We start from the raw sequence: 16,142 nt of genomic DNA, 5'->3' as shown, positions 1-16,142 counted from the left end.
TCTGATCTCTTAGTCTCTTAGTCTCTCTCAGTTGGAGACAGCTGTTCTACATATAAAATATCGGTCATGTATCAGTACAAGCAGACTGTGTTAGTCTGTTACTGAACTGGATGAAGATCAAACCACAATTCATGAGCAATACATTCCAAATAGTTTACTACCTTTTTCTTGCCACTGCATAATGGAAATGTACCCAGTTCCTCCCTCGGATGACTCAAACCAACACTCTGCTAAGAAACTCTCAGATTTTTGTCTTACGCCTAAATGCACCATTAGTTTTGTTCTCTGCAGGTCTACTGTATCAAGCATGTAGGTGGTTTACCTGCAGAGCATGAAGTCAGGGACTGTGTTCAGTTGGAACCTGCTGATTGGATCAGATGTCTGTCCATCGTCTCCATCATGCTCACTGTTGTCTCCTGCTAGAATCTGGACTGACAACTTGTCCTCATCCTCAAAGACCTGCAGCTGCAAAGAGGCTCCAAGAAGGAGCATGAAGTCATCTGAGGAGAGGAGAGGAGAGGAGAGGAGAGGAGAGGAGAGGAGAGGGGAGGAAGGTTAAATGTGATTCTGCTGATATGTGAAAATGACAATAATTATCATGATGAAGGTCTTACAGAGGAGGAAGATTGGGTTTGGGGGGGTCAGGTAGTCGGGGAGGAAGAGCCATTTGACAACGTTAGAGTCCGTGCTGGAGGATGGAAACCTCCAGGGGTAATCTACACACACACACACACACACAAACAGAGATAGAGAGAGATGCATGAGAGTTATATCACTATCATGGCAACCAAGAACAGTTGTTTTTAATCAATGTTACTTCCAAAGTACCTGAACCCTGCTTCTGAATAAATAGAAAATGTAGTATCACTTTTAATGAGAACGTTATCAAAATTGATTGTTGAATGAAAATTATACTTGAATTTTGAGTTTGCTGCGACTCATACAGTAAAGTTGTGTGTGTGTGTGTGTGTGTGTTTCTATACCTCTGCATGCAGCAGGAGGGAAGCCGATACACAGCAGGTACTGGAAACACAACAGCCCGGACAGGAAGTAGCAGTACTTTGTCCACACAGAGGCCATACGCTTCCTGCTGCGCTGTGACAGGACAGTGATGAGGCCAAACGCCTGGCCGACAGCAAACACATCCATCCTCTGACCGATCACATTGACAGCCAACAGGAAGCATGTCTGAGGAGAGGAAGGAGGAGGAGTGTGAGATTTTCAGGCTGAAATTATAAAATCATAATGGGCCAGATTTCACACTAAATTAGCCAATAATTGATTATTGGTTAACAGCCCTGCTCCAGGTAATGAGATAATGGACTGATGTGAGTGATGTGTGTGTGTGTGTGTGTGTGTGTGTGTGTGTGTGTGTGTGTGTTTGTGTGTGTGTGTGTATGGGTGTATATCTGACCTCCAGACCAAACTTGTAGAAGAAGTAATTCAAGAAGTATTTGGCGCAGTTCAGCACACCGTCGTCGAGGTGACGTCTGGTGATGTCATGGAACAAGGTCCTGGTGGGCGGAGGAGTTTTGTTTCTCCGGAGACGGTAAAGCTCCTGGTGTCTGTAAATGGTCACCTCAAAGGCCAACAGTGCTAACATCATCAGGTTATACTGAGGAAACACAAAGCAAATATTAACATTAGGAGTTCTGCCGTACTACTTTATATTATTCAGGTATTTGGTTTTAGATCGCTTATACTTTATGTCCCATCTCTCACCCTCAGGTAGTCCAGCAGTTTGCCGTCAGTCTTCCGAAGCCCCACCCACTGAGCAGGGTCGACTGGTCCAGAGTATAAGACAGACCCGGTCAGGTTAGTGCTGGAGTTAGTCGGCTACAGACAGTCAGAGAGACAGATGGGTTATTCAGACAGACAGACAGACAGGCCAGAGAGACAAACAGGTCAAAACACCTCCTTCTAAATGTACATGCACTCAATTATCTGTCTCTTCTGCAATTAGAGTCGGTGAGTCTTTCATCTCATTTGTTGTTTCTATGGTTTTGGAGAGAATTCCACTAAAAGTAAAATTAAAAAAATGCTTGATTTGTTTTCATACCATGGTGCAGTTTGCAGAGTATTTGTGTGGCTGCACGGCGTTCAGCTGGTACAGCATCTTACAGACTGCGACCACACATGTCCAGACAGTACACACTCCTGACAGCTGGGGGCGCCATTTCTGGCATGGCAGAGCCACGCCCATACACACGACAAACACCAGGTTAAACACACACACCTGCAAACAGACAGACAGACAGAGAGAGACACACAGTCTTCAGCTGCAGACATATTGTGAGATCATCATAAGATAAACTTATTTCATCAGATTAGATACAAACCTCTTTAACAGCTACCCAGACGATGTAAGCAGTGACAATCTTGACAATGTGAAGCTCCAAGAGCCACCAGACGAGGCGCTGGAGGCGCTGCAGTGAGAGGAGGAGGCGCAGGAACAACACCGAGAGACGATCCACCACTAACCTCCAGGAGACAAGAACTGTGGAGGAGAGAAGAGCAGTCAACATCTTCATTTTTAGACAATCGTGAAATTTGGTGTTTTAATAACCGATCCATGATTTTACCTCTATTTTGTTATTGTACACACACACGCACAATTGTTTTCCCTGGGGGAAATACACTATTAACTTATCTTATTTGGAATGGGTCACTCGTACAACGTGACATATTATATTAACCTGTGATCTGCTCAGACAGGGTTTCCTTGGCAAACATGCTGGGGTACTTCACTTCCTCTTCCTCCACCTCCTTCCTCCACTTCTCCTCTTTCTCCTCCTCTGCTCCTCTCCTCTTCTCCTCTAAATGGGGCTGAGGAGATCCAACCAAAGACAGGTCGACCAAGCTGCCCTCTGAGTGGACCAACCTGAGGAGAGAGAGAGAGAGACAGACAGGGAGAGAGAGAGGGGGGGGGGGAGAGAGAGGTTATACATTATGATATTGTATACACATAAACATGTTGATTCAGTCAAATTATAATTATTTACATCATGCAGACAGTGTGTGTGTGTGTGTGTTTATGCATACCTGGTGATGGTACTGTTGTGTGTGTCGACGACAGTCTTCAGGTCAGTAAGCTGGAGGAACGGCTCATGGAAGTAATGGAGATGTACTATACATACCTATACACACACACACACACAAACACACACACACACACACACACACACACACACACACACACACACACACACAGGGGGAGGAGGAATGAGGAGGAATTGAGTAAATATACTTAAGATAATGCTCATATTGTTCTGTGTGTGTATATGTGTGTGTGTGTGTGTGTGTGTGTGTGTTCACGGACCAATAGGAAAGCAGTAGGGATGAAGATCCTGGTGAAGAGAACTGGAACTGAGAACTTCTCCAAACCAAGATCCTCCAACCTGGAAAAGAGAAAGACAGAACTGTGAGTGTCCCAGCAAAGACAAAGCGTCCCAGGCAGCACGAGCTCAGTGTCTGGGGCAGAGCTGGTACCTACCTGTGTGTGCTCATTCCAGTGTAGTAGCTCCACGTGTGCAACGATGATGGGAACTGGAAGGTGTAAACCAGGATGAGAACCAACATGGAGTATACCACTACTGCTACCCAGAAACCTCGCAGCAAGGCACGCCAGCGCTCATAGTTCAGCTGCGGTAACACAGACAGACAGTGATGAATCACTTCTCGGTGCACGTGGGGATGAAACATTTGAATCAGATGTTCTTTATATCCACTACTTGCAGTTGTTACCTGATAGAGGGCGACGCAGCAGAGGAACATCACCATGTAGATAACTTTGTACAGGACTATTTTCCCCTCAAAGCTAACGAAGAAGAACATCGTCCCACAAACGTAGATCCAGTATTTCACAAACATCCTGTTGATCACAGCGACGAGTGCCTCCATCTGAATGCCTCCTCCTCCTCTTCCCAGGAGCAGCACTTCCTCATATGATACTTCATTCTTCTCCTTGTGTAGCTCCTGCTCATCCTTCTGCTCCTCTGGGGGAAGAAGAAAGGGACAGAATGTGTCAGATTATCATACAGTCAGACGCATCGCAGAGTCAGACAGGCAGCTGTCTTACCTTCCATGTGGACTGTGATGGCAGACAGTTGTGTGTCTGTCTGATTGTTTTCCTGTCTGTCTTTTTTCTCAGTTAGTGCCTGACGCAGCAGCAGCCAGAAGGTCAGCAGACACACCAACTGCAACAACAAGACTCACTGATTAAAAAGTACAAATGACTATTAAATATGACAAAACACTGACATAAACAACCTATGAAAAATGAATTCATTGTCTTATTTAATGAGAAATCCTTCTATGATCCAGTTAGGTGAAATTTCCACATTGATCAGTTTTAAATTTTAATCAGATTAGTATTCAATCATCTTACAAATGACCAACTGTACTTCCAGCTGTGGTTCCCTGCAGGCATCATGCTTGGTGGATCACATGTGCAGTTGTACCTTAGAGGCCAGCTCCTTGCAGGGATCATCCTTCTTGGGGAACAGTCCTGGGACTTCTTGTACTGCAGGGAAGCTATAGACGTACTGTAGGATGACCAGGAGGTTGCCATAGGCGACCAACCATGGTGATGACATCAGTGTGTAGCGGCGACGCTCCCGCATCATCCAAAGGACGCAGGACCACAGCAGGAGAACACATGTCAGCCACGACACGTATGTGATGGACCACGCCTGAAACAATATATATGTTTAGAGAGATTCACAGAGTAGTTTGTTTGTTTGTCTGTGTCTGTGTGTGTGTTCATGTGTGATTTTACCATCATGGCGATCAGAGCGCAGATATAACTCTGCTTCAGTAGGAACTTGAAGGCTATGGAGAAGGTGCTGACAGCCTCTTCTCCCCCCCTCATGATTTCTTCTTCCTCCTCATCTCCTTCCTCCTCATCTCCTTCCACCTCCTCCCCTTCCCACCCATCCCCCTCTTCTTCAAAAACACAGGTCTCCAATGTGTCTGCATGAGAGAAACAAACAATCATTTAGAATGGAATCATTGAAACAGAAATTGCTCAGTTTGGAATGAGCCTGCTGCAAACTGACCTGACTGGCTGAGGGAGTAGTGAGGTGTGGAGTAGAGGTCCAACCCCAGTGCTGTGCTCTGTGTGGGTGGAGCAGCAGAGGAGTGAGAGGGGCTGTCATTGGTTGATGACACCAGTACCTACAGTAGCAAAAGAGTGAAAGAGACATTGAGTTCATTTATCACTGCCTGGCAGCTGATATAATAAAAGCTCCTCCCTCAGCTCCTACATGCTCATTACTAAAGCTGTCAATCACACATCAAAGTCATGATGAGCCCAACATCTGCTGATGAGAAGTGTGTGCGTGTGTGTGTGTTTGTTTGAATTGATACCTCTCTGCTCTCCGGCCTGTCGTGTGCTTTCCTCCACAGCTCTCGCCGTCTCTCAGCTGTGAGGTCACTGCTGACGTCACAGCTAAGGTTACTGCTGGCGGTGATGTCGCCACTCATGGTCGACTCTGCCACCTTCCCGCTCGGCACTTCATCCCCAGTGAACATCTGAGAAATCATCATTAACGTTAGAGTGTAATGCCACAGGAGAATAACTGTGATTGTTTGACGGAGCGTGTCGGGATCAAATGAAACAATAATAATAAACAATAATAATAACTCTAAAATGTATATCTGAAATGTTGAAAGTGTCCAACATTGCGTACCTGGTTCCTCCACAGACTGGTCACAGTGTAGTAAAGCAGGAGCAGCAGGAGAGGACTGCTGAAGTGGAACCAGCTGAGCTCAGGGTTCACCTGCAGCCTCCAGGGGGCAGCACAGTCCACAGACACCACTGACACCATCCCAAACACACTGCAGGGACACAAACATACCAACACTTGAGAAAATACGGAGACAGGACAGAGAGCTGTTTTCTTTACCGCCACTTCATCTTCTAACTCCATTTCCTCTTTGGATCTTTTACATTGAGAAATACATAGAACTGTTTCAGGTGTGAGAGAGTTGGTAATTATTGGCATCGACATCATTTCCTCCCGGCTCAAAAGGTGAAAAGGTTGCATTGTACATCAGAACTATAACGCAACAAGTGTACGACTTGCAAATAAAGCTTTGACAGCTGTCCACCTTTTTAATTGCAAGTTTGAAAATTGGTATTTCCTAATGTTCAACACCACATAAACACAGCATTAGATGCGAGGAAAGAAGGAAAAACTATGAGGGCCAAAGAATAGTTATACTTAATTATAATTCTAGAGAAATGGAACATCCTCACTGCTCCACATCGTCTGAGGTGATCTACAGTCACTTACTGATGATGTCAGATCAGCTGTCAGTGAAGCAGCTGCTTATTTCTCACATCATAATAAAACTGTAAAAAATGTTCCTGTGCTTGTTATCTTAACCCTAGTTTGATAAACATCACCATACAGTATGAACCATGATCTAACTGCCAATGCTTCAGATCAGGCCAGCCATATTGCACATGTTCACACATACATCCAGTTTCCACCATTTATCTGGGTCCAGATCCCAGAGGCAGCCTGCTGAGCAAAGAAGCCCAGATGTCCCTCTCCCTGGCAACATTTTCCACCTCTTCCTGGGGGGATCACATGTCTCCAGGCCATATGGGAGGTGGCCTGTGGCCTTGGGACAGCAGGGCCTAAGAGGCATCCTGATTAGATATCTGAACCAACTCTGCAGACTCCTGATAATGCAAAGGAGCAGCAGTTCTACTTCAAGCTCCTCATCCTGTCCCTAGGAAACTCATTTTGTATCTGTGATCTCATTCCTTCAGTCATGATCACAGCCAGACCAGAACTATCATCTACAAAAAGCAGAGATGCAACATTAAGGTCACCAAACTGGACATGCGCCAATCCTCTGTTCCGGCATGAGAGTCTGTTCATGAGCATCTCCACACGCACAGGGAACATGCTTAACCTGCTGCTGAGGATATGGACACAGCTCTCAGTTTCATCATATAAGGACCGGACGGGTTCTAACACAGGCCCATATTCCACACACTGCATATTCCTTTCTTCTTCAGAGCATTGGAGCATCCTTAAATATGGTGGATGAGACAATTGTCCAAGGTCTTGCAAAGAGTGAGGGGGATGCAACAAGAGTGTGCAGGCATCATAAAGTGCGCTCATGTGCGTGTGTATATTTCCGCATTACCTGGCGGAGGTGTGTTCCGGCGGCCACACCTCCTGCATGGAGGGAAGCTGGTAGCAGTAGAAGAGCAAGAAGTGGGAGGCGGAGTAGATAAGCGCAAACACACACACGCATCTGAAGAGGAGGGGCGGGACTTGTCCTGACCACGCCCACCAGGTGCACAACACCTGGAAAGAGAGGAGGTAGAGGAAGGAGGGGAGAGATGGGAACATGATACCTGGAGGAGGAGGAGAAGAGAGGAATGATTGATAAGATGTGAAATGATTTATTGTGTTATCTTCTATAGTATTACATGGTACTGTGATGTATCTACCTGTCAGTCCCAGTAAAGCCGTCAGCAGCACTTTCCCTCCTGCTGTCATCATGTTTCCCACCATCTGCCTGGTTTTACAAGCCAGTAGCTCCAGTTCAACCAGGAGCCTGGGCCTGCTGTCCTCCTCCACCTCCTCGTCCAGCACCGAGTCCTCCTCAAACATCAGCACCTCGTCCCGCTGCTCCTCTTCATGATGTCGCTCCTCCTGCTGAGGCTGACAACAGCACAGAAGTCGCCAATACTTCATATTCTTTATTCTAAGAAGCGTCCTACTCTATTCTAACAGGGTTAAAGGCAGAAATAAGCAGATTGAAACTGAAATGTAATCATTATACATTGTGATGTTTCTGCCTGTGTGTGTATGTGTGTGTGTGTGTGCTAATGTAGTCACATAATGAGGTTACAGTTAATAAATAGCTTACTGTATTACACACTAATAGACAGCAAACATTGTTAAGAGACAAGAGAAGACAACTTAACGAGGTTATACCTGCTTTCATTATCCTGTGTCCCTGTGTGTGTGCGTGTGTGTGTGTCTGCATGTGTGTTACCTGCGTGTGCGTGTCACTGTTCAGTCTCGCGCTCAGTCGCCAGGTCAGTAGACTGACGGCAAGGACACCGATATCTGGAAAGACCTGTCTCACAGCTGAGCCTGCATCACTGCCAGATAGACTGAGAGAGGGAGAGACAGGCAGAGAGACAGACGGAATACATATTAGCCGCCACGCAAACAGGCAGACAGGCAGGTGGGCGGACAGACATACAGTCAGACATAATACAGACAGTCAGACAGACAGGCAGTGAGGCAGAGAAACAGACAGACAGGATATCTTCACTTTTGAAGGTCTAAAACCCAAACTGCTCTTCAAAACCACATGAGTGTGAAATCACAGAAATTAACAAGAAATCTGTTATGTTTACTTAAAGACTGTCTGGCTGTTCTACTGTATGTGTGTGTGTGTGCGTGTGTGCGTGTGTAAGCGTATATATGTGTGCATGTGTCTGTAAGTGTGTGTGGGTGTTTGCAGAGCCATGTAGCCCAGACAGAGCGACTACTGTCTGAAACACCTACTGTTGATTCACAGTGTGTGTGTGTGTGTGAGTTTGTGTGAGTGTGTGTGAGTGTGTGTTATATCACCATGCGGTTTAGTTTGTCTGTATTTAGGGTTTGTGTAAACAGTAGCAGCTGTGCCGTCCCCTCCCTGCCACAAACCCTGATGTTGTTTCATATTTTTTCATTTTTATCTCCACTGATTAACATCGTGCCCGTCTGTGTGCGACATCACGCCTCCACTGTCTGCCATGTTGGATGGTGTGTGTGTGTGTGTGTGTGTGCATCTATCATAGTGAATGTATTCAGCAGTGGGACGGCCAAAAATACAAAGCATTGATTTATGAGTTAGATAGTTGGATAGCTACAAGTGGTGCTGCAACTATCTTCGCTACTCTTCAGCTGTACAGACCTGAGCTGAGTCTGACATAATAATAACAAGACAACAACATACTGAACTGAATTTACCCTCAGGGATTAATAAAGTATATCTTGTCTTATCTTATCTTTTCAGTTGAATTAGTGATCGGGTGCAACATTTGTTTTTGTTGTTGTATATCTCCATCTCTCCAAGCCACATGTGATCATCAAAACCATCACATTTAACCCGGGAGAGTGGAGGAAAGTGGCACGTAGTGGTTGAGCTTTAGGACCCTGCTGGGGAATCTACCTGATCAGGGTCCTCTAGTGAAAATTCTGGCTACAAGATTCTAGGATTCATGCACAGCATTGAAGAGTTTTATGCTGTGGCCAGGAAGGGGTCAATTTAAACTGATATGATTATAAGTGTTGAACTCATAACTGCTACAAAATGTCATTTTACAGTGATTCTTCTGTCATAACACAGTTTTTCTGGTAAGTTATTTTTAACTCCGCTGTCCCTTTTATACCAAATCTTCTTCCAACGAGCTGAGTCATGACTGAGACGCAGTAACACAACAGAGACAACAGGTTCTGTACAGTTTGATTCCCACACTGACGACATGATCTCACGCCACTGCTGCTCCTGATCCTCCTCATATGATTTCATCCCTTAGCATGTATGAGGAGAGGAAACCATGTTCATTTGATTCATTTATAGCATCTCAGAACAAAAGTAAGTCAATGACACGACTCTGCCTCCTGCACTTATAAGCTCTACGTATGTAAACACACAACATTTCTAAAAAAGATACACAACAATGAGCGACAAATAATCAACATCTGCTTTGACGGACAGCTACGAAAAAGGACCAATCAGCTATCTCTTTCTGAACTATTTTGTAGCCCCGCCCACCAGCAATATTCAAACACATGACCTGAAGCAATCGCAGCGTTTCAGAAACAACAGAACAACACAGCAAGCCACGCCCCCTTGCCGCCGCCCCCCCTCAGTCTGAAACTGTTAACTGATATTTGGGTTTACAGCCTCTGACTCAGCATATACATGCATACATCTGTGTGTGTGTCGCAGTGCAAAGGTGTGAGCTCACACATGCACAGACACATGCACATGCACATGCACACACACACACAGTCACACACACACACACACACACACACACACACACACACACACACACACACACACACACACACACAAATGCATGCACATAAACATCAAACCACATGCCTCCAGTCCCACTCTTTGATGCAAGTCAGTAAAGTTTTAACTGAAAACAGACGGTGTGTGTGTGTGTGTGTGTCAGCAGCAGCAAGACTGACTGGAAGCCGGTCATCACACATTCTAACATAACACAAGTAATCACACACAGACATACACTCTGACACACAGACATACTGTAAATAAATATATAAACATATATCAATACACACACATGCACGCACACACACACTCAAACAAACAGTCACTGGGTTTGACTCAGAGAGAAACATGTCTGCAGAGAGAGGGGGAGAGATCAAGCTACATAATGAAGGGTTAGACGGGGTGTGTTTGAGTGAAACCCTCTGTCTGCCTGTCTCTCTCTCTCTCTCTCTCTCTCCCTCTGATGAGTCTCATCGGCGTGGCCTCATGCAGGGTAGAGAGGCTGCATGCTTTCACTGCAGATCACTGAGATCAGTGTGTCTTCAGTAGAATCCTGCAGCCTGTCAGCCTGTAATTATGTGCCAATACAGGAAAACCAAGAAATGATGGAGGTGAGCCCAATATTCTCAATGCAGAGTGCATTATGGGAAAAATCTAATCTAAACATGTAATACTGGATTAAATATGTCGTGTCACTTAAGTGGAAGAACAGCAGCCAAATACGTGCTAACACAAACAGCTGAAAAGGGAATTTAATAAACTTAAGGGTGTGTTTGTGTTCCTCTGCAGTTTTTGTCATCTTACCTCACCAGGCCCAGCTGGCTGAGCGCCATCTGCCATGATGAACCTGCAGAGAGACAGCACAAGACATGAACACACGCACAGACAGAGACTCACACAGAGACAGACAGACAGACAGGCAGGTAGACAGACAGTGACAGAGACAGACAGGCAGGTAGACATACAGAGACAGAGACAGACAAACAAACAGGTAGACAGATAGAGACAGACAGAGACAGATATGCAGGTAGACAGACAGACGGACAGAGACAGGTCGACAGACAGGCAGGTAGACAGACAGCTGGGTAGAAACTTACAGTTGTATTCAGGCTGCAGTGTTGCTGTTGTCAGTTGGAAGAAGGACTGAAGCAACAAGAAAACAAAACTGGAGACGCACACAGCCGTCACACATCTAGTTGTGTTACCTGGAAAACACACATTATCAACTGTTACAGTCAACTAAGTAACTAACTGTTACACACAGACAGACGTCATTACGCATCTTTGAAGGATGGCGACTTTGAAGTCTTATCCAGGCTGCATCCTGCAGAGGGCAGAGGACTTCGTCACAATGGGCCGCAGGAACACTCAAATGAGGAGACACAATCAAGCCAACGCACAAGCGCGTGCACACACACACACACACACAATCACAAACACGACACCACAGACGATCAAACCAGGCTGGCCACATCCACACAATGCTTTATGCTTATTTACTGTGACACAGTATCAGCTTTAAAAGATTAAATAATGGTGATGAAGAGGAGGAGGAGGAGGAGGAGAGAGAAGGGGAATGGGGGGAGAAGGAGGAGGAGGAAGAGGCTTTAGTGTTTCCTGTATATCAGAAAGAAACCTACTCCCTCCTAGAGGAGAATACAGGATGTGATGTCATACAATGAGTCATTCATATCCTGGGGAAACAGATCCAGGTCCCCTCAGCGACATGATGACCTTTCCTATTCAATTCTGTTTCCTCAGGAAGGATCCTTCAAGTGTGTGTGTGTGTGTGTGTGTGTGTGTGCGTTTAATGTATTTAATACTGACAGCCTGCAGGCATCTCTGTGACATGATTGTACATGCTACATGCCTGCCTGGTGTGTGAGTGTGTGTGTGTGTGTGTGTTCCTGCCTCTGGCTGCCTCAATGAAAAGACAGACATCATCACTCAGCACAGAGGCATGCTGGGTCTGCTCTTCATCCTGCTATAAATGACATAAGTGTGTCAGTGTGTAAGCGTGCGGTTATGACGAAACCAGACATTTCAGGTAGTTTTACCTGGAGGAGAATCCGTCAAGCACACACACACACACACAGACATATTCACACATGTATGAGGCCAAACCATGTGAACATTTTTAGGTGACACACGTCAAATAGATCTTCAACCAGCCTCAAACCCAGGAAAACCAACAGAACATGTCAGAATACACTCCTGACAATCAGCTATAAGGCTTATAATACAAATGCATTTATATAAGAAAAGACAAAATCAAACTGATTAGAGTTCATAGCTCTGGTTGAAGATGTGTCTAAGTTGTTTAGACCTCAGTGAATCAGCAGAATCTTGCCTAAATAACTCTGGCACCGCTGCTTCTGTCCCTATGTGCTACAGCAGATCCAGACCCAGATACTCGTCTAGATCCGCACAAGATCACACCTTTCGGAAGATGATCACACTTGATAATCACACACACACACTTGAGTACTCCTCAAAGAAACAAACACAGATGACTGATTTGACTCCAGTGTTGTTGACGTGCCCTGATTGATAGTCTTCCTCTTCCTCTGACAACAATCTCCATGGTTGCCAAAGAACAACGTGTGTGACTGATTGTGTGCTGAAAGTAGAACCAGCTGATTGGTTCTTGTTTTATTCTCATTTTACTTTTATTGCATGACTTAAATCTAACACAGCGACAGTGAAAATGCTATTAAAACTCATAATCAAGCAGGCAATCAGTGATCACAGGTCACGTAAGTGTGTGTGTGGGTCTGTTAGTACCTGTACTGGAGGAGTTGGTGGGTTCAGGCAGCAGCGGCAGAAGCAGCAGGAGGAGGACGTAGACCAGCGAGAAACCATTGTACCGCAACAAACAAGCTGAAAAGACATCATCAATAAACACAATCAATCACCATCGATACAGCTATGAACGGTGTGTAAAACCAGCAGCAAATAGTTTTGTTTGTTTTGCTCAGAGTGACTCAGCAGATCGGGAAAAAAACTCAAATGTGAACACAAACACACACGCAGTCATAGTTTCAGTCACTTTGATAACAGGAAGTATCATTTTGTTTGTTTGTTTGTTTGTTGCTGTAAATTGTCTACTGACGTTTGAGTCGAGGATGTGTCCTGCATCCATCGGTAATCGATCAATAATAGTACTTATAATGATTGACTGAACATTTTGGGGCTGTTGCTTAGACTGAACTAAACAGTATAATGCTGATATTAAATGATATTTCATAATTATAAGAATTTATACTGAAGCCTGATTAATTGAAAAACAATGAATCGAGTGATAGATGAAGATCAGAAAACATGTTTAGAAGCTGCAATACATTTGACATGCAGTAATCAGATTACTCTCCTGCAGTAATCAGATTACCTATTCCACCATGTTACTGCTGAGAGGATTCATGTTACTTCACTGTATGACAGATTGTTGCTTTTATATCTGACTGTGTTAGGCTTGACTGTGAATGTCCCTGAAGTGAGGCTCCGCTCAGATATCAGAGCTGATATTTGTGTAACAGATTTGATCGTCCGGCTCAGGAAAACGTGTGTGCACCCTTGTTCACCCTCCCTCCCCCCTACATACACACACACACAAGATTGGTTCCGCTCTTGCAGGTAACAACATCTGGCTGACTGCATGTGTGTGAGTATGTGAGTGAGTATGCGTGTGTGTGTGTGTGTTTGGGGGGGTGTCAACAGAACATACACACACCATCCCCCACTCCCTGGAATGTGAGCATGTTTAAAGAGTAATTGAACAAAAAAATGACTCTGTATATTTAGTTATGGAGTTAATCTTCTCCTATTGACCTCAGGAGCTCGGTGTGTGTGATCGCTTCAAAGGTTTGCCACTGTGAACTTTTACATCCGACATAATGACACTCCATTGAAACTACTGATGAGACACAAGCGGTCCAGTATGATAGGATTCATCCAGACGCCATGACAACTCCACCCTCAGCTGCCTACATCACTGTCAGCTGATTGGCCAGGAGCTCCTTTGGATTTGATGTCACAGTGATCAAGAAAATTATGCTTTGTTCTTATTCATTCTAGAAATATTGAGTTACTAAGACTAAAATTCTAACTTTAAAAAAGCATTCTACCTAGATGAAGTACTTTCTTTATAGTTTCTTTTGTCTTTTATCATCATCTGCATGTGATACACCATGAGATCCTTAAAGAAAGAAGTGATTATATCTCTGTTCATATCCTCTTTTACAAATCTGCTGATATTCCTGTTCAAAGTCTCATTCAGATCCAAACTGATATCAAAGTTTTCCTTTTTCTTTATATCCCTGTTCATATTTCCTTGTATTACCGCTCTTCTAATCATTTTAGCATTCTCATCCTCATTCAAATATCAGTTTATATTCACATTTATATTCCTGTCCATGCTCCTGTCCATACAGCTTAATTCATATTTGACTTCATATTTCAGTTTATATCCACATTCACATCCTCATTTATAACTGTGTGGCAATAGAAACACACATAATATATAGTATTCATGTTAAAGACCCCTACCCTTGCCTACAGTCAAAGGTTTACAGGTCTTAAATACACAATGAGAGGTTTTTGCTGGAGGAACTACAACAGTTATTATCAACAATGGATAATGGACCTGATGAACTGATGATGGTTTCAGCGCTGGTTAATTCAATTGTCGACTGAGCTTTTCATTCATCAACTATCTTAATGTTCATCTGTACAGTTTGTAGTGATTCAAATGAAGTGTATGTAAAAACAGGCTGATCAGTTGAGTGGCTTATATTCATGAATAGGACTGCTTTTGTGATACATATCTACATATCTATATACTATCACTACTACTGATTTTACAAAATGTCTGATTTCACTTAATTTCATGACCTTGTGTATTTAGGTTAGAGTAAATATGGGAATAAGCAAATAAAACCAAACAAAAGCTTTTACAATACACTGCCACAAGAAAACTCTTATATAAAATAAACTAATTTGAAGATGTGAAAATGAAGCGTACCTGCAGTCAGACTGAGGGGCAGCAGAACCCTGAAGACCAAACCTGCAGCCCACTCAGAGGACATGATGGACCAGATGCTTCTAATCTGGACTCTTTTAAAACCGCTTCACAGGTCCACTTCTGATTCTGGTTCAGGCTGCTGGCTGTCAGAGGTGAATCCGCCCGCCAGAGGAGCAAATGCTCCGGCTGAGGACGGCGACGGACTCCGGTGCCATCCTCCAGACCGGGACAGAGAGACAGACAGGGAGAGAGACAGACAGGCAGGCAGATGCTGTGGAATGATTCGAACACGTTGTGTTGTCTGTGCCCGTCTCTCTGTGTCTGTGTGTCTGTTTGTCTGTGTGTCTGCAGGAGAAGCTGCAGATTAGGGAGTGAAAAAGAGAAAAAAAAGTTGGAGCGCTCCTTTGTTTTCTCCTCAAAAACTTTCTCCTGCTGTGTTCCTGTCTCACCTTCTGGAGGGAAAAAAATTCAGTCTTTTATTTTCTTCTTTCAGTTTCTGCTCTGTTCATTTCTCCTTTCTTGTCTTGTCTTTTCTTTTACTTTCTTCGCTGAAAAAACACGCCGACAAAAACAGTCACGGAGTCGTGAACGCGCCTCCGCCGTGCGCAAGAGCCACACAGGCGGCTACAGACTGAACCAGAGGCCCCGCCCACCTCTGACTGACAGCCGCTTCAGCCAATCAGGAAGACATCATCCAGCCATATGACCTAACAGACAACAGTACCAAGTACAACCATCGTACTCACACACACCCACAAACAAAATAAACACAAAAAACAAGTTCAAAACATAAATGAATATCTATCTATCTATCTATCTAGCTATCTATCCATCCATCTATCTATCCATCTATCTCGTGTTTGTCTCCCTCTGGCGGTCACTTCTGGTGATAAGCAAAACACTCGCTTGCTTGCTATTCATTTGCGAACTTTATGAATATTGTGGTGTAGGATTTATGGTTCGTTTTCCCGCAAATTCAAAACATTGTCCAAACAGACAGCAAGTGACGAGAGAAAGTCATACGAACGGCTTTGTTCACAACTTGAGCGCAAGAACAAAGTCACGAAAATGG

The 16,142-nt window shown here is 44.4% G+C and overlaps 1 protein-coding gene across 1 annotated transcript in view; it reads right to left on the bottom strand.

Moving 5' to 3' along the window:
* LOC143006959 (piezo-type mechanosensitive ion channel component 2-like) overlaps positions 1 to 15,657 on the bottom strand; it is a 28,700-nt gene extending 13,043 nt beyond the window's left edge. The window contains exons 1-25 of the mRNA XM_076158339.1: positions 15,071 to 15,657; positions 12,835 to 12,930; positions 11,148 to 11,255; positions 10,855 to 10,897; positions 8,026 to 8,146; positions 7,475 to 7,688; positions 7,165 to 7,378; positions 5,691 to 5,838; positions 5,368 to 5,532; positions 5,058 to 5,175; positions 4,778 to 4,971; positions 4,461 to 4,691; positions 4,079 to 4,196; positions 3,745 to 3,995; positions 3,494 to 3,642; positions 3,320 to 3,398; positions 3,043 to 3,137; positions 2,697 to 2,881; positions 2,340 to 2,497; positions 2,060 to 2,236; positions 1,723 to 1,836; positions 1,415 to 1,615; positions 984 to 1,188; positions 615 to 716; positions 323 to 500 (exon numbers count right to left, since the gene is read on the bottom strand). Coding sequence (XP_076014454.1) covers positions 323 to 500; positions 615 to 716; positions 984 to 1,188; positions 1,415 to 1,615; positions 1,723 to 1,836; positions 2,060 to 2,236; positions 2,340 to 2,497; positions 2,697 to 2,881; positions 3,043 to 3,137; positions 3,320 to 3,398; positions 3,494 to 3,642; positions 3,745 to 3,995; positions 4,079 to 4,196; positions 4,461 to 4,691; positions 4,778 to 4,971; positions 5,058 to 5,175; positions 5,368 to 5,532; positions 5,691 to 5,838; positions 7,165 to 7,378; positions 7,475 to 7,688; positions 8,026 to 8,146; positions 10,855 to 10,897; positions 11,148 to 11,255; positions 12,835 to 12,930; positions 15,071 to 15,134 — 3,728 coding nt within the window. The 5' untranslated portion in view covers positions 15,135 to 15,657. The remainder of the gene's footprint in view (positions 1 to 322; positions 501 to 614; positions 717 to 983; positions 1,189 to 1,414; positions 1,616 to 1,722; positions 1,837 to 2,059; positions 2,237 to 2,339; positions 2,498 to 2,696; positions 2,882 to 3,042; positions 3,138 to 3,319; positions 3,399 to 3,493; positions 3,643 to 3,744; positions 3,996 to 4,078; positions 4,197 to 4,460; positions 4,692 to 4,777; positions 4,972 to 5,057; positions 5,176 to 5,367; positions 5,533 to 5,690; positions 5,839 to 7,164; positions 7,379 to 7,474; positions 7,689 to 8,025; positions 8,147 to 10,854; positions 10,898 to 11,147; positions 11,256 to 12,834; positions 12,931 to 15,070) is intronic.
* Between the last annotated feature and the right edge of the window lie 485 nt (positions 15,658 to 16,142).

This window comes from Genypterus blacodes, unplaced genomic scaffold (genome assembly GCF_046128005.1).
Source record: "Genypterus blacodes isolate CSIRO-AG114 ecotype Tasmania unplaced genomic scaffold, CSIRO-AGI_Gbla_v1 ptg000076l_1, whole genome shotgun sequence".
Taxonomy (NCBI): domain Eukaryota; kingdom Metazoa; phylum Chordata; class Actinopteri; order Ophidiiformes; family Ophidiidae; genus Genypterus; species Genypterus blacodes.
This window is presented reverse-complemented; position numbering and strand designations above follow the sequence as displayed.